The sequence below is a fragment of the Pholis gunnellus genome, assembly GCF_910591455.1.
Source record: "Pholis gunnellus genome assembly, chromosome: 5".
NCBI lineage: Eukaryota > Metazoa > Chordata > Actinopteri > Perciformes > Pholidae > Pholis > Pholis gunnellus.
This window is the reverse complement of record NC_136531.1, coordinates 8,435,957-8,453,964: the sequence shown is the minus strand read 5'-3', so window position 1 is coordinate 8,453,964 and position 18,008 is coordinate 8,435,957. Positions and strand designations below refer to the sequence as shown.

The window sequence follows — 18,008 nt, the reverse complement described above, 5'->3', positions numbered from 1 at the left end:
ATCAGTAAAAATCATATCAAGTAAGAAAAAATGAAAAACTAAAAGTACCAATGATAAACTATTCCAGCAACAAACAATCTGGAGGTTATTTTGACCTTCTCGTGCAGAGCAAGGTAATCTGATCCAAAGAGTTACCTTAGTTTTACAGCATGGTGTGTGTGTGTGTGTGTGTGTGTGTGTGTGTGTGTGTGTGTGTGTGTGTGGAAGACGAGAGAACATCTACAATGAAAATATGACAGCAAGTCTGACAACATCCGAGATGCGTGTACACTGAATGTTTCTGCTATGGGCTGAAGGGGAGATCAGAAACGGGATACTGCATCATCTCTCTGCACACAAACACAGTTGCAATCACACGCACATAAACGTGCACCAGATGTGTGTGGACAGAGCGAGCACAGAAAGAGAGATGGCGAGGTGGATAGGGATAGGAGGTGAGGTGATGTTGGATCACTTCGCCAACACGGCAATCTGAGAGCTGGGGCATGTCGGAGGAGCGGGAGGCTCAGGTAACGGGAGGAACTGTGAGACGATCAGGAAATAACACTGTCTCTTTGAATTAGCATTAGCAGAAACCTCTGGCAAGGCTTCAGTTGGTCTGGGTTATGCGGCATATGGGGCAGAGGTAGACATGTTGACGTGTAAATGTGTGTTAGCAACTTATAGGTATTAGAAATGAAAAATAATGACCATTTCGACCACAACAACACTTCTTGTTGACGCCTATAGATTGTGCATGAATGTGGAGCTTCTGTCCGTGTTTCTTACCAGGCGATTGATGCGTACAAACTCCTCTGGGCTCTTGGCCCAAGGTGGCAGCTCCACATTGGAGACTACGGCGCTGTCCTCCATCACTCCCAGGTTGTAATCGTTGGCGTTGACAAACATCTCGGGGAGGTAGTAGAACTCTGGGATCAGCTCCTGCACGGACAAAGCACAGAGATACATTTAAACTTACACACTGGCTTATTACAACGCTACAAGCACAAAAGAGTTCCCCTAAATAGCTGACACAGGCTTAGTTATGGGTAAAATGATAATGCTGACTGAAGGATGCTTCTGAGACTACAGAAGGCTCAGAGAAATCACCAAGCAGCCCTCAGACTCAGAAAGGTGTGACTTGAACATGTCTAAGAGTATTAAGGAGAGCTGAAGAAGTAAGTCGTAGTATAAGTATCAGTAATAGTGAAACAGAGGGGCAATCCCTGTATGAATCCAGTTCAGAAATGATTCACGGATTGCTGTGTGTGACACTTACAACAGTTAAACAGTGATGTTTTCCAAATTGTACAATTATTCATGGTAGTTACATTTCTGACTGCTTGTCTGCTGCCTGCATTTGTGCTTTGGCCACTATAGAAGATGTCAAAAACGTCTGTGTGTTTCTTCATTACTCAGTAATCGTTTGCTTCATCTGTATCTAAGCAGCAGATAAAGCCCCCCCCCCCCCCCTCCCCACAACAACAGAAAAGTCAGCCAAATTCTTTCTGAACTGTGATGATGTTATTTGGCTGTCCCAAACAACACAAAGTATTTTCAAACTGAAGAAAAATGCAGTTATGACATGAGATGCAACCCCAGATGTTTAGCCATTCGTTGTTCTTAACAAAGCAGAAGTTGCCGCAATGAGTGTAAACATTAGGATTGAGTTTGAGTTTAAAAGCATGTAGATGAATCCATACAGCGCGCCAGGCCTCAACGGTAAAGTTGTTATTGTGGGTATGTCTCACTGATTATGAAATACAAGGATGGCTGCTTCATGTAAATAGTTTAAAAAGAGTAAAGTGTAAAATGAATATTTTGCTGTAAATTGTGGATATTTAAACGGATAATATACAGTGTTTTCCTTTCGTCTCAAAATGTACTCTATAACAAAAACCATGACGTCATTCTTCACTTCAATATAGTAAAAGAAGAATCTCAGTTAATATCTCAAAGGATTTCATGGTATGATTAGTCTAGTTATTGACAGCATTTGTTTTGGGGATTTGATGGTAGCCCTGCTGTCTGTGAACACAACTTGTGACTACGAGTGTGACTGGTGCTTTTGAGAAGGAGAGAAAGATGCAAACCTGTAGACAGTCTGACATCAGAGATGAACAGTCCAACTTCAAGCTGTCATGCTCTAGTCTGTCATGCGAGCAGCAATGATGACAGCATGGCAGCATACAAATACTAAAACTTGAGCCCCAGTAGCAGGTTTAAGCATTTCTTTTTTTTTTTTAAACCGATTTTCAAGAGCCTGGTCTCATGCAACATGATCTCTACAAATATACTCAAACAATAACATTACCCTTTTTTTTTTAGATTAGCTGCACAATACATCCACCTCTCATCAATGGGGTGAAAACATCCAATCAAATGAGCAAGCAAACACACAGGTTTAAAACAACACAGCACTTCCTCACTTCTGAAATCTCTTCACTCCACAAAACCTGACCTAAAACTAAAAGGTCAACCTCTTAACGAGGCCTCCAGCACACCCAGGTTCACTGGCTGCAGCCTGCTGTAAATTTGAGCTGGAGGTGGCAGGACACACACACACACACACACACACACACACACACACACACACACACACACACACACACACACACACACACACACACACACGCACACCCCAACAAAACCTCGAGGGCTTCGCTCCCCAACACTCAAGCCTGCCTTGCATGAACCATTATGTGCAGTGGCCCCTTTGCTCCGGCCTGGTCAGAGGCCAGCCCCTCTGATCCCCAATCCTGTCCTGTCATGGGTCACTGGAAGGGGCTCTGGCCTCTGGGCTGCTTTGCTACACTTCCACTGTTGCTACCTCTAACCCCTCTGCTCTTCTCTCTCCCCCTCTGATGCCTTGGGGCTGAAGCTAGGGGTCAGGGGATTGGGGACTGGAGGTCACGCTAGCGTCACCCAGGCTAGAGACACATTGAATCTGGGTGTTGTAACCTATTATCACTCCTTCTTTACCAGTGGGGTATGAAAACACTGGGGCTTTTCGCCCTCTGGCAGGGACAGAGGGTTGCTATCAATGGCTCAAATGCTAAAGCTAAATGGTGTACTTAGCATACTAAATTGATACATCTCATCCCTAATTCCTCTTTTGCCTGAACATGAATGTGTGCGTCCGAGTGGATAAAGTCGACGGACTCTCATTCAAAATATGCAAATAATCCAAACAGAACATGGAAACAAAGTGATGTGGTCCAGATTTCCCCTTTATTCTGATCCGAGTTTGAGCTCTCACAGTTTGATCCACATTGACAGGTCTAGACCGAGAGAGCAAACGACGGCTCTTGTTGGGCTTTCGCAATCAAGCAATGGCCAGCTACGTTGTAACACAATCCATATGTTTTATCGGCGGGATGTGAGGGGGGTGGTAAACGCAATCAAGCGTCAAAACCCCCAACACCACCGCTGTTCCCCCATCCAGTGACCCTGTGCCAGGAGACCAAGCAAAACCCAGCTTTGACATAGAATGTCTGACTGTAGTCGTAAATGTTTTAGGAGTGCAGTTAAAGTGTGCACTGGGGGTATGAAGGCCTTCAGTATGAGAATGACCTGAGCTGCTGCAGGGGCAGCTCCAACCGCTCAGTAGTGTTTGGGGGCCCAGTGGGCAGGGATTCAAGTCCAGGTTATAGCTGGCTGAATCTGAGACAGACGGCTGGGACAGATGAGGATTAGTCTTACGCTTTGATCAGAAGACCAGGAAGCTTTCATTGCAAAGGGACAATGATTGGTAGTGACTGGACATTACTCTTTTGAAACCTTTTCTTCTTTGTCTGTAAAGATGCTGGATGGGGATTTATTCTCCTGGAGTGCTCAGTCCTTTATCTCTTCTAACTTCTAACAAGTCAACCAGGAACGTATTTTCACATCATGTGTGTGCATGCATCGGTGTGTGTGCAAGTACCTTCACATCAGATGTGTCTCTCTGGCAGTTCCTCCAGGCGCGGGACACTGAGGAGAAGGTGCGGTCAGCGTGATCAAACTTCCCTCCTTGGAAGTTCAGAAAAAACGTGGTGAAGGGTTCCTGTCGATGAGAACAAAAATGCTTGAAATCTGAGCTCTGGGTTCTGCTGCTGTCAATGGCAACACCTATTGTGATTGTTAAAATAGAATCCCTTTGTTCGCCCTCTAACAAACTGCAATCCCAAAATGAAATAATCCCAGCGAGCTACTAAAACCAATACACTCCTGCTACCGACGCATTTCTAATCATGTATAATCTTGTTAGGAAAGATCAATAGCTGTCTCTCTGACGCAATAGCCCCCAAGTGACATGGACACAATATGCTGGGCCTCAGCTACAAACTAATACTGAAGATAGCTAATTAAGTTCAGTCTGAAATGACGTGGATTATGAGCACGGTAAAGTCTCACGAATAAACACAAAATCCCCCCCCAAAAAAAATAGTTCACAATTATTGCCCAAGTAGTTTTCAGTTACTCTGATGAGAGTTATAAGTGAGGGTTCCTGGTAAAGTGGCTTTAGAGTAAGCCTGCTAATGATGTGCAGGGATCAATGTGGTAACTCTACTGGGAGTCACTGAGACAGTGAGCTACTGGGACAATAACAGCAGAAAACTGCACGTTGGAGAAACTTAGTAACCTCCCTCTCCCTCGAGTGCAGTATGGAAAGATTGATGGCATCCATTCAACAAAAGGCACAGAAAGAGAGCACTCGGGTGCACAATGTATGTACACTGCAGATACTCTCCAAAATAAATCAAATCACATAATATCTTGGATTCCTCAAATATCTTAATATTTTTGCTTGAGGGGAAACATCTTTTCATGGCAGACATTTAATTGCACTGTTTTTGTTGTTGTTTCATTGTTATATGGCAACAACATAGAGTATAATAAATAATATGCAACAATAAATGAGGGACAATATGCATGTGTTGCAATATTTAGCATACATATGCTCTTAATCGTAGATAAATACATTTGTTTCTATGAAATAGGTGCCTAATTATGAATGAATTAAAGATATTAAACTCGAAAGGGAAACAATTAATATAAATCTAAAAATCCATTATAAATACTTTGACACATCGGTTGAATATGCTTACTGCTGTGAATAACTATACTTATACAACTCAGTGGAAGTGGCTCATTAGCTAGATGTTGAAAAAGGAATATCCTGGACTACTACACATATACATATATATCATGTTTTTGGATGCACATTATTATTTTTGTGATCAACATCTTATTGAATTTGTCAGAAACCGTAGACAAGGAAACAACATATAAAACAAGCTATATACATATCAACAATGCCTTTCAAAATCAACAACTAAGAACCACTAGATAATGTGTGTGCAGGTCTTCTCACTTTCTATCAAAGTGACACATTATATCTGTGCAAGAAAATGTGGATTGGAAAGAGAACCAATGAGTGAATATGTCAAGCCTCTACAGTGGCTGCATGTGCTTTATGAATTACAGCTAAGGATCTTCCCCTCAGAGCATTATCCACAAAATGATTCAACCATTCTTTTATCAAAAGGAGGCTCAGCGGAGAACCATGAGTCTGTCTTGGTCTTATTGACAGCAGTTAAACTTGCAAATGTGATTTTCCTAAGGGCTGCATATCAATACTTTTTTATGATTTTCACAACACTGTAATAAAAAGCACAGCAAGAACGCTGCAAACCTATTTTAAATCCGCAGTGATTTTAATATTATGTATCTTTTTATATACATTGCACTTACAATACGCAGCAGCCACATCATGGTGAAGCTGGAGGTGGAGTAGTGGGTACCATAGTGGAACTTCGGCACCTGATCGTCCTCCCAGGACTCGTATCGGTCTGAAAAGAATGCTGCCCTCTTGGGGTTCAGAGCACCAATGGGCTATGGAGAAATTGAAACATAAAACATATTTTCAGTGAAAAATGTCCTGCAACTTCCTTTAACTGCTGCTCGACATAAAAACAGAGTTAAAGACGAGAAACGACAAAACTCATGGGCGTGATAGCAAAAGGTAAAACGGAAAAGGATTACTGAATTTTACTGTGAATACATTCACGGACCACTCTTTGAAGCATAACAGTTGCAAGGCAAATGAGGCTGGTAACCTTTGTGCAATTTCAAATGAATATTAGATGATGTTTCCCTTCAGACAGAGATCAATCCTTTCCCACAGAGTGCTTTTTAGAGGCTGTGAAACAGAGCCCCCGCAGCTGTAGTCTGTCAGAGAAAACTAATGCGCTCCAATGAAAGAGTGCCCACCAGGAATATCAATAGCAAGGCTGTGGGTTGCTTTAATTTCTACTTTTATTAATCTGTAACTAATACACTGGTCACCAGCCCTTTTTGTAGTCTAGAAAAATGGTTAAGTTGCATTAATTGTCCATCGCTCTACAAAACCAATAACGCTGTGCTGCTCGGCTATTATTTAAATACTCATTTATAGAAATCACTTTCAGGCTGGTTCAATTTTTATTAGTCTTCTGCTGGCTGTGCCTCATTCCCTCAAGCCCCCCTTCATCTTTCTCCCTCACACACACACACACACACAGCAGATCAATGGTAATGGAATGATGGCCTTTTGAGGATGAGGGCCTAGTAGGGTGTGGATCAATTGGATCTCTTTCATATCATAGGGTGCCTGTCAGAGCAAGACGCAGCCAGGGCCAGGCATCGATATTGATCTGTGCTATGGCTACTGTTCTGTGCTGGTGTAATGGGGCATGCTTGTGTTCATGCATTTGAGTGTAGTGGGGAGTGATGCACACAGGATTTGTGCAGAATTGGTTGCTTTTCTCGGGTTTGGCGTGTGCATATATGTAGTCGTTTTCTTCAGAGTGTGTGCGGAGTTACACGGAGAAATGCCTGGTGCCACCACACTGTGCAGCTCTGTGTTGACAGTGATACACTGCGGGCTTCCTCAGGGCCACTGGGGGGTGGGTGAGTACACACAGTGAATTATACATCAGGCCCATTGGTCTGATTTATAGCCCTAATAACAGTCGGCTCATTAAAAAAAGAAAAGGGAGAGGAGGCATATAAAATAAAAAAAAGACTGAAAGTGCCACAGTGACAGAGCGAGAGGGAGAATTGTGTGTGAGAGTGCGTGTGGGGGCTGTTGGTTTGCGCGTGCCCGACATTGTTTACTGCTGTAAATTACTGTGGGGCTAGCGCTCTCAGCTTACAGTAGCTACAACAGAGCGGCGGTGACGGCGCCGTACATCAGAGCGGAGCGCCCGGCAGTGTGCTGATGGACCGCCTGCTGCCGCCCCACCACAGATTGGCCTAATATGTCGTGGCAAAGAGTAGCGCTCTGATGAGGACTCGGATAAATTAACCAATCTCGTAGTTTTAATTAGACTAGGGAGAAAGCTACAGAACAAAGATGTGCCGGCGCTTTGAAGAGGAAAACAGAGAATTAATCTTGGATTAGTCCTAATCACTTCTTCATTAACAGAGGTGATGGTGTTGCATAGCCACTTTAGGCCTCTGTGAGAAGAATTCACAAGAAATAATTACAGTTGCCAAAAAAAGGCAGGAAACTCAAAACCGGTCGACATGTTTTGGACACCATTTACAATCAGATTCATGTTTAAAACTGTTCAAACAGCATCACACGTATTCCATGTAGAGACGAGAGAGGCGATGTCACTTTACTAATTCATGTCTGCATCAGAAACTGACAGTGTGTCACGGAAACATGAAACAGATAATTGAGATTATACATAATGCTTCCTGTATGTTCAGTAGGTTAACTTTGTAGCCTTCCAAATTATCCTCAGGTGGAGGACCCAAATAAAATGTGCATGTCTACTCCGAGAGAAAACACTGCCTTACGGAACAACAAGGATCTTCCTGAGAACTATTATAAGAACATTATCCAGTGCTGCTTTGCTTTTAAAACAATAATGGGTCACCGGTGATGAAGTATAATGGCTTACCGGCGATTTGAGCATCACTTGGGCTTTGAGTCATAAATCAAAAGAGCCTTTTTGAAAGGAGTGTTTATGTATAATGTCCTATTTAAACAGTGAAAATGGTGTGGAGGGCCTGGGGGATAAACATATGGGGCGCGTATGGTGAAATCAATACACCATTAGCTGATGTGGCTGTGAGTAGTGGGTTATAGCACAAAAGGTACAGGCAACACTCAATAAATCCTCACTATTTCTGTTGCTATGTAAATGTAGACTACCTAATCTCCGGGTTAGGAGGTAAACAATTCTTTTGATTGTTTTGTTGTGCTTCATTAAAAGCAGGACAACAACAAGAATGACCATGCTTTTACCTTCAGTGGAGTTGTATGACCCGCATTGACCAATTACAAACATCCTACAGCTATCTATATGTAGGACAAGTGCATTATTGTGGGGAAATGTGTGCAGAACCGGGGTGTACCAAAGGGTAGAGGAGAGTTACAACACTTGCAGTCAGTTCTAGTGTGGGCTTATCGTGACTACAATGTTATCTCGGGGGTCGACGTTTGATGTCAGGTTGAGGTTAGAGTTTATGATAAGAAAGTCCCTGGGGTCAGAATGGCTCTGGCAACAGGGAACATAAATTCTGTGTGGCCTCTGTGGTGCTGGGGATGATGACAGTGTGTGACACACACACACAAACACACACACGTACGTTCATGGCAATTTGGCTTCTCAATGTCACTGGAGGCTTCTCAGATGACCCGTTTCTATATGAGACATCCAACCAACATGACATACAGTAAGGGTGGGGGGGATAAGAGAGATGTGGAGAAAGAGAGACAGAGTGAGAGGCAAACAGAGGGAGGAAGAGAACTGGAACGATAAAGAGGAAACAAAGCAGGAGGAAGGGGAGAAACTAAGCAAGGTGGTGACTGATGCAGACACAGACATACAGCAGCGACGGTCAGAAAACATTAGGATGCAAAGAAAAGAAACAGAGCGCAGATGATTGCGGATGCAGAATTGGGGGGGTGGGGGCTGTGCGGTGCTGCTTGCCCTTTTCCAGACACTGCAGTCTGCCACGGTCCAGTGGTCATACACTGATATCACACGTGTGTCGACAACATGAATAAAACAGATGTAATAAAGATCGGCCCCGCTCCCTCCCCTCCTTTTCTCTGTGCGTATATTCTGCTCTCTGAGGAGAGAAGAACTGCAAGGACGGCAAATGATGATATTCTTCTTCTCTTGCACTCTTCTCCTCCTTCCTCTTATGCTCTCAGATTGTCTCTTTGTTTCTCCTCCTTTCACCCAATCTCCCCTTCATTCACTTAGTCCCCGGGGCTGCGAGGCTTGACTGTGCACAGGGGGCTGAGCTGTCCAAACTCTACGGCAGTGCAAAGGAGAAGAGTGGGAGGCAGAATGAGCGGAGAAACTGAATGAGGGATGCATGTTTGTGTGAGTGTGTGTGTGCGTGTGTGTGTGTGTTGTTCGTGGGGCTAGTACAACTGTCACATTTCAGCCTACTGGGCAACATGAAGCCAGAAAAACAGAGGAATTATGCAGCTTCATACAGTGGCGAAAGCTACACTGGGAGGGATAAAACCAGAGCACAGAGACACAGAGGAGCAGATGGGAAGTGAAAGCTGGACTGGGGAGAAGCTAAGGGACAAGGTGTTGACTGTTGGGGTGTTTGAATCTGTATGACAGGGCGGTGTGAAAGAATGGAAGTGTGAGTGGACGGCTCATGTGCCCGACGTAAATGGACAGGGCTACTGCTGTATTGCATTGGATGAGAGCGTGCAGGTTTAATGCCTTTTAATGAATGTTCAGCTCAGTCGCACCAGAATTTGTAACATCAAAATGAATTCACTATTTCAAGAAAATCACCGCTATCATTGAATTTTATTCAGTAAAGCTTCAGTAAATTTGCATTGCACTTCTGTAAAGTTGAGGTCACGTCCAAATTCTCACCATTGACCAATTGCAAACTCCTGTGATCTCTGACTTTTAGAGTACCGAACAGAATCAGTGAGTCCGAAATGTAGGTAGCTTTCACATCAGCTCTGTGACAGGGGGTCTATGTCCATGTTCAGACTGATGAAAGCAATGTAAAACATATTTTTGGTTTCCACACGGTAACATGCTCCATTCTACCTCAGTAGATGAGTACTTCCACCTCTCCCTCACCCCGCATGATTATGGGATGCTCTCAGGACCCAAACAAATGCCCTCAAGTGTAACTCTGAAATGCATTTCCTCCGTCTTCTCTGGCCATTAACACATGCCTTTATGTTTCCACGGCTGATTTATTCAGTCATTTTGGTTCCAGCAGCTAGACAGTCGCTCAATCACCTCACTCTAAAACTAATCCTCTGTCCTCCCATCGCTGGACAACATTACCCACGACGGATGTTAAAATGACGAGGGGAGCTGGCAAATAGTAGGTGCAGGTTGTTTTTTTCTGTGTATGTGTGGAAAAGACGGAGTTCATGCAAGTAAATAACTGCATGTCTACTTACAACATGGGGGAGAATCTTTTAAGTAGTTTCAGCGGTGTGAGTGAGTGTATTCATGTGCCAGGGAGCATCTCAGGGCAGGTCTGATTGTTTTAAACCCAATCACTTGATGCCTGGAGCTACCGGGGAGTATTACTTCACTTCCTGGGGTGTTGCAGAAGGTTAAACTTGAAAGAATTCAATTATGAAGTTTGAATTATGGACAGAAAACGATAGCTAAACCACAAAATGGGAGTCACAGAGAGAGAGAGAGAACAAGTGCAGTTAAGATCTGCTTTGACTACAGCCAGGGTTGCCTCAACTAAGTCAACAACTAATCAAACAGATTATCTGGTTTGTATATCACCTACCATTTTGGGATGTCTGTCATAGTACTACCCCAATTCATATATTTATACACATGTATACCTCTTGATTTAGATTTGCCAACATACAGTAGATGAGGAGTCACGCCAGAGATACACAAAAAGTGTGTAAAAAAAGATGCTAGTGTACTTCTAAACCCAAAACCAAATAATTGAGTGATTAAAGAGCTGGTTCACTAAACTATGATCAATGGCAATCACACAGCTACTAAATGGACTTTAAGACACACACACACACACACACACACACACACACACACACACACACACACACACACACACACACACACACACACACACACACACACACACACACACACACACACACACACACACACACACACACACACACATGTCCTCTCACTCTTTAGGATTAAAAAATGAAAAAAGACGAGTGAACAGAGAGGAGAGGATCGGCCTTGAGGGTCTTACCTTGGACAGATCTCTGAAGTTGCTGGGCAGAGTGAGGTCAAGTTCCTCCGAGTCGTAGTTGGTGATAACCCAGGGGAAGACCGGGTACTGGTTCAGGTCATTATAGGTCCGACCTGGTGGGAAAAAAAGAACGTGAGAAAAGAGACAGCAACAGAGATTGTACACATCATGGTAACAAGGACCAACAACATGAGCTCAAAGGGTGTTTGGGTGGTGTGCTCACCAGAGATGGTGTTGAGGAAGATGAGGTAATCGAAGTTGGATATCTCGCGGCGCTGCCAGCGCTGGGTCATGTTGGATGCCTTGAATAGCTGCTTTGGTGTGGCCAAGGATATGCGTCTGCAAAGAGAAAGAGAGAAAAACTGGTATTAAAACACTTGTAGCCATTGAAGTGTTTCTTGCCCTGGCAACACACAGTGTGTGAAGTAGTACAAAGAGAAAGTCAGTCACCACATCACAAGAACAGCAATTAGCAGACTGAAAAGAAAAGCCTTGGGCTTATTAGACGTTTGCAATACAAATGTCATTATATGAAAAATCTTTTGAACTTACAGTACTGCTAATTAAGAACAAATTTGCAATAAATTGGTTCGAATACACATATTTTCGTGCATGTGCGCACACACAGAGCCGAGGGCATGATGTATGCAGTAGGACGAAAACAAATGACCCCCAATCCAATTAAAACAAAGGAAAATGATGGAATTAATCACTGTCAGGGTGTGAGATTATAGTCATTAGGCCTCTCAAAGGTGAAAATACGAGTGTACTACAAGACACATTATTCTTTATATTCTGTATGATCACCAAGCAATAAAGAGCATTAACATACTTTCTATATATTTTCTTTCCGTCTCCAGTATATCTCATCATAATCAAATGTAAACAAATAGAGAGGACAAAAGGCAGACGGTGCTTGATAACGGCGAAATTATTTTAAAAGCAGTAGGGTAATATCTAATTATGAACAACAATATTACATGGATAATCAAGTGTAGTTGTGCAATTATTGTTGTGGCAGTCTGGCATTAAATAAAGCTGGTGTGTGTGCACTGAGCTGCCCTCTACAGCTGGCCTTGGGTCAAAGAGGCAAGGTGTAACCTGGCCTGCAGACTAGCATGATAAATGAGCCAAACACAAACACACACAAATTCTCTCACCCTAACTCTGTGTGTGTGTGTGTGTGTGTGTGTGTGTGTGTGTTTTAAATATTATACACGCGCTGTCCATGCACTTCCTTCCTTACATGCGCCTCCTTACTCAGACTGATTATATAGCCTTCAGTATTCACCGTTTCAATTGCTTTTTTGTTTCCCAATATGAAGAAAACATTTCCCATAGATCCTAAATCTTCCTGTCTCACACGTCACCTCCCCAAATATTCATGTTTCCCACCAGACAACAACTGCCATGGCTCACATTAAGAACAACAGACATTTCACAAAAAATATGAAACTGAAATTAATCCTAATGTGGAGAAGATTTAGATTTGACCATATATTTGGATTTGGTTCAAACTCTATGTTGCCCATTGTTTGCTTCAACTGTATTTGTACTTAAAGAAATATTTACTTAATATTTACTCTTCATGAAGGTGTCTTATTTTTCTTCCTTATCTAAATTAAGTGTCTAAAGATGGAGGGTATCATATTTTTGATAATGTAAAGTATTTTGAGAGACATTTTTGATTTGGGGTTATAAAAATAAAACTGATTTGACAATAACATCTTTTACCACCATTTAATGTATTCAACTTTAGCTGGGCGCAGAAGTTAATTAGAATGTTCCATTAAAAGGCATTATGCAGTAAGACTTCCTGGGCACTACTTCACTTCTCTTGATTTCCACAGGACCTCATACTGGAACACACATGCAAGCAGCTGGGTTGGGCTTGGCTTCAGCACTTCCCGGACACAGAGCAGACATGATGTGAGGGAGGGGGGGTGGGGGGTGGGGGGGGTGTGCCCTGCAGGCTTACAAGCAACTATTTGCTTCACACTGATGGAAATAAATAAATGAACTGGACTGTGTTTGTGTGAAGCCAATTATGTTTGGGGGGGGTGAGGAGAGAGTGGGAGGGATGGACAAGTCAGTGACCAAACCCTTGTGTGCATGTGACAGCAAGAAAGGGAGGGAGAAAATTCAGTTTGGAGGTCTACGGTGTATAAGTATCAGCAATGTGAATGTATCCCAGTTAACTCCCTTTAACCACCACTGTCTTTCAGGAGCTTTCCTATTCTGATCAGCTCAGATGTGGTGCTGTATACGTGTTGCACACAAGTCTACAGAGAGATATTTAGAAACAAACAAAAATGAGTTATTGTGCATTTCTGCGTTTAGCTGTGCGCCTCACCTGGTCTGTGGAAGGCCAAAGTTCGTCCCCACTCCAACACGAGGAAGACTGTGGACCACCTTCTTCACTGTGGCTGCGTCTGGGAAGTTGAATACGACTGCCGCTGTGGACGAGCACAGAAAAACATCGATTTATTATATCAAGAATTATTTTCATCTTCCTTGTACCGCATAAAATCACCACACCGCCACTCAACTCCAGTGTTATTATACTAAGAAATGTTTATGTGTATCCATCAAGGTGGCAATAAAAAGCAGGTGCTGTCTTACTTCTGTTGGCCATGAAGATTTCCAGAGCAGTATTCTGCAGTAGGTAGCGTCTGGAAAAGACAGCACGGATCTCTGTGAACAGCCATTTTCCATGAAGGCCTTCTGTGTAGCCTAAAATCTGGGATGAGGAAAATGGAATAAGGAAAGGATATTTAAAAAGAAAGGGAGCAGAGAAGGACACAACAGATGAGAGAAAGGGAAGGGAGGAAGAGCAGATAGAAGGCTTGGTTAGTTCATTTTTCACACACGACGGCCTGAACAGCACAATTAATGTCTTATATTGATCAGCCTCAATGAAATAGAGATCCCTTCAGCAAGAGAATAGGCGCTTTTCAGCTAAACGAGGTGAAGGAAATGTTTAGTTCACTAAAAGATAATCCATATTACAGCATGCAGGTGAATAGGAGCATCTGAAAAGTATATATAGAAATAGTTTGATGTGACAACGATGAGGATAAGAGACTATTTCATGCTCAACATCCGATTAGACTATTTTCTGTATTTCCGTGGAGGTAACCGACACCGGGGGGGTCAAACAATATTATGTTAGCTAGCTCCAGATTTAAAAATGCTTCGATGAGCTGAGCTTAATCTGTCCCCATGGAGATTGCGGTAGCCGTCAGAGTGACTTGTTCTGATGGCTGCCACAGTGCCCGACAGACCCAGATGCTTGGCCCTGCCCCTGCCATTGGTGCTTCTACTAATCCAGCATTTAGATTTGCTACTAACCTACTTAGCACTGCTTTGTTAACTAGGCTTTTGTTTCAACCTCTGCTTTAAGTTTCAAAGGCGTCTGCTGACAGGGCGCGTACAGGGATATGGTAGAAAAGGTAAAAGGGACACTTTAAGGCTGTCACGGCTTGGTTCAGAGGATGTGTTATTAATCAAAAATATTCAAATGTGAGCTAGCAAGCTCGGACTAGTGTTAAGTTAAAGGAGCTCATTAAAGGCAGGGGACAGCAGAGGGGACCAGCTGAGGCCTTTGCCAGCCAGCTGAGGACAGCCTGTCCCTCGCCGTCTCTATGAGGAATAAGATCTGCCTGCATCACAGACTCACTTCAAAGTCTCTGGAGTTCAATTAAATGTGGATTAGTGGCTTGGAGAAGCTGGCTGGGGCCGCAACCACCAGCCTCCTATCTTCCTTAACAGGGGCTAAAGATGACTATAGCAGTCGCCATCCTGTAGCCAACTCCTCACAAAGATGCTGTGCAGCACGCACAAGAGTAAACAGCACTCTTTACTCTCATTCAAAAGGTATTTCGTAGGGCAAATCCCTTTGCGAGAAGTAAAAACTAAGCAGAGATGTTAATTTCATATGTTTAAAAATGTATATATACTTTTCTTTTTATCCACTTACATTTCATTTACTCTAAGTGTAAATAGCAGAATGCAAGTGACTCATGTTTTTACAGCCAGCAGCTGGCTAACTTAGCTTCGACTGGAAACCGCTAGCCTGGCTGGTAACAACATCCATTGGTTTCATACTTCTGTTTTTGTACAGATTAAATAAAGTTATAACTTGTTAATTAGTGCCTTGGGAGGTAGAGGCTCAAGAAAGTAACGTACAAATCATAATTTTTTTAAATGTAGAGGAGGTACGTTGTAGGCAGAAAACACACATTTCATAAATATTGTATAAATATGGGGCTGCATAGCAGGTCAATCATCATAACACATTGTTTCTTTAAATAAAAAGTTAGAGAGATAAATAGAAGTAGAATTAGGAACTGAATTAGATATCCTCTAGTATTTGACAACATGCATAGTATAGATGTCTAGTGATATATGGTCATTACATGAGATTTGTATTTTAGATGTGAGCAATTAAATATTCCATTCTACAGGATTGGAATATTAGAATGCTGCATTTTTTTAACAGTATGGTAGCATGTAAGTTAAAAACATACTGTTGGGGACATAACTAATCACAGCTTCTCAATAACAGGCCATGACACCAGATTTATTCTCTCTACTGACAGACATGATGGCTTTCAAATTACCATGTCAAGAACTCAATAACAAATTGCCTGCTCTTTTTCTTTTTTTTTTTTAAATCAACTTCTCTGCTTCTATCTGATCAAAAATGAAATTCCTGTTTTCAGGTGTATGATGAGTGAATGCTTAGAGGGTAACCTTTCACCTCCAAAAAGGGAGTGGTTGACTCATTTCATCCCCAGGAGTATACTCATAGACCTCAACGTGGATGTCAAGAAGATGTCCAGGGCTGAAGTGATAAAGTTACAGTCTCTGATTCCACAGACAGATGTGACAGTAGCGGAGGCAGCCAGATATCATATTTGTCCCTGGACCAATGAATCTCCCGGATCGCTGTAAATAGCACTCTATGTTCCCAAGATCATTGTTCCCATCGGCGGCGCCCTTTCCCTTGCAGATGAAAAAGCCGAGCGGGTGACAAGGAGCGTGACAAACTATCCACGCTGTAATGCTCTCGCCGCTCTGACCACGTCTGGACAAATTACAACGGTGTGGAGGTTATTGTCCGGGCTGGAATTATGGCTGCACCAGCTTCCTCTGTGATAAATAGTAATGGTGGAAGTGGATCAGTCAAGCTCAAAGAGATGAGAATGCTACAGAAGCAGAGGAGGATTTTTTTAAAAAGACCAGCAAAACCAGACTGTGCTGGGATTTGCGACACATTTAATTTCTACTCGTTGAACAAAAAAGGGCTGTTTTTACAAAAAAAATACTGTTTTTACTTAAAAAAACTGAGGTTGAAAAGAGGACAGAAGACTCCATAAAGGCAACATAAAAAGAATCAGGAGCTTGTATGTCAACATGATTGGTTGCAAATAACACAGTTTTATTGATGTTTCATTTCAAGTGGAACATTATCCATGGATTCAGGTCTGGTGTGTCCCGAGATCAATTTCAAAGCGTCACGCGAGAAAACACAGCCAAACGGAAAACAAAGGAACTAGTCTTGATTGCAATGCTTTCTCTCCGTCTCTCCCTCCTCCTCTTTCAACCTGTTTGTGCGCCAGGCTGCTGCTCATTTCTGAAGCACTGTCGTTTGTCTTTGTCAGATGCCCAAAAGACTGCGGAATGAAGAGGGACACATGAAGAGGGGCCGAGTGACTGTGGCTGCGGTGTGAAACCACACACACACACACACACACACACACACACACACACACACACACACACACACACACACACACACACACACACACACACACACACACACACACACACACACACACACAGAAACTGTCACCGCTGAATCTCGCAGACAGTCCTCGCCAGTGAGCCCTCTTCATCGCCCTTTCCTTTAGCAAACCCAGTCTCCTTTAACAGCCACTGCCTCTTCAGAAACATGGGTAAAGTCAAGTGGAGGAACATGGCGACACTACAGATGAAATATAATTGAAACTGCACTCAATGAGGGGAGAGTTGGAGGAGCACCAGACCAACTATCAGCAGCATGGTTCAAGATAGATGAGGCTCCCAACCACCTTCGCTGTCGCCAGACTGAGCGCGTGTGTGTGTTTCGGGGCTGATAAGACACTTGAGTTGAAGCGGACAGAGGCCACTGCCAATTACCAATAAAGTAAATCCTTATATGTCATAAAATACGAAAAACAAAGTCTAATTTTAACTCCAATAGCCATTCAACACAAAACAGTGTTTGATAAGTGGTAGACGCATATTTGCTCGTTCAGTTTAATGCGCTGTGCGTCCTTGAAGGAAAATGAGGTGATTGAAGTTCAATTTGTTGCCTGTTATTAAGTATTTCCGCATGGCTGCCTCAGTTAAAGGATAATGGATGAGGGATTTATTATTACCTTTTGGTCAAATGAAGTGGTGTGGGAGATAAGGTGATGAAATTAATGAGCGGGAGGAAGAGAGGTGATCCATCAACATCAAAACGGAGACGAGGGACAAGCGGTATTGGGAGAACTTGATAGAATTCATAACAACAACACAAAACCTGTGGACTTATCAGCATGTAACGCTGCTTATTGCTTTTCATTTCCCAAAAGCTGTCCACGTCCACACTCCTCGCCACTCACTACTCTACACGTCACAAAATCACTTTTACACGCAAACAATGGGCCAAGGTTGCAGATTCAACATGAATTAAATGAGACTCCCCTTTTCTCATAATAATAACATCATAGCCGTGCTGTTTGTGACTCTTCCTCGCTTGACTGACCACA

The 18,008-nt window shown here is 42.9% G+C and overlaps 1 protein-coding gene across 3 annotated transcripts in view; it reads right to left on the bottom strand.

Annotated features, from left to right (window-relative positions):
• lrba (LPS-responsive vesicle trafficking, beach and anchor containing) overlaps window positions 1–18,008 on the bottom strand; it is a 180,203-nt gene that overhangs the window by 39,537 nt on the left and 122,658 nt on the right. For all 3 annotated transcript variants that reach the window (XM_079159646.1, XM_079159648.1, XM_079159647.1), the window contains exons 40-46: window positions 13,831–13,948; window positions 13,562–13,664; window positions 11,432–11,547; window positions 11,209–11,321; window positions 5,716–5,856; window positions 3,905–4,024; window positions 769–921 (exon numbers count right to left, since the gene is read on the bottom strand). In XM_079159646.1, coding sequence (XP_079015772.1) covers window positions 769–921; window positions 3,905–4,024; window positions 5,716–5,856; window positions 11,209–11,321; window positions 11,432–11,547; window positions 13,562–13,664; window positions 13,831–13,948 — 864 coding nt within the window. The remainder of the gene's footprint in view (window positions 1–768; window positions 922–3,904; window positions 4,025–5,715; window positions 5,857–11,208; window positions 11,322–11,431; window positions 11,548–13,561; window positions 13,665–13,830; window positions 13,949–18,008) is intronic.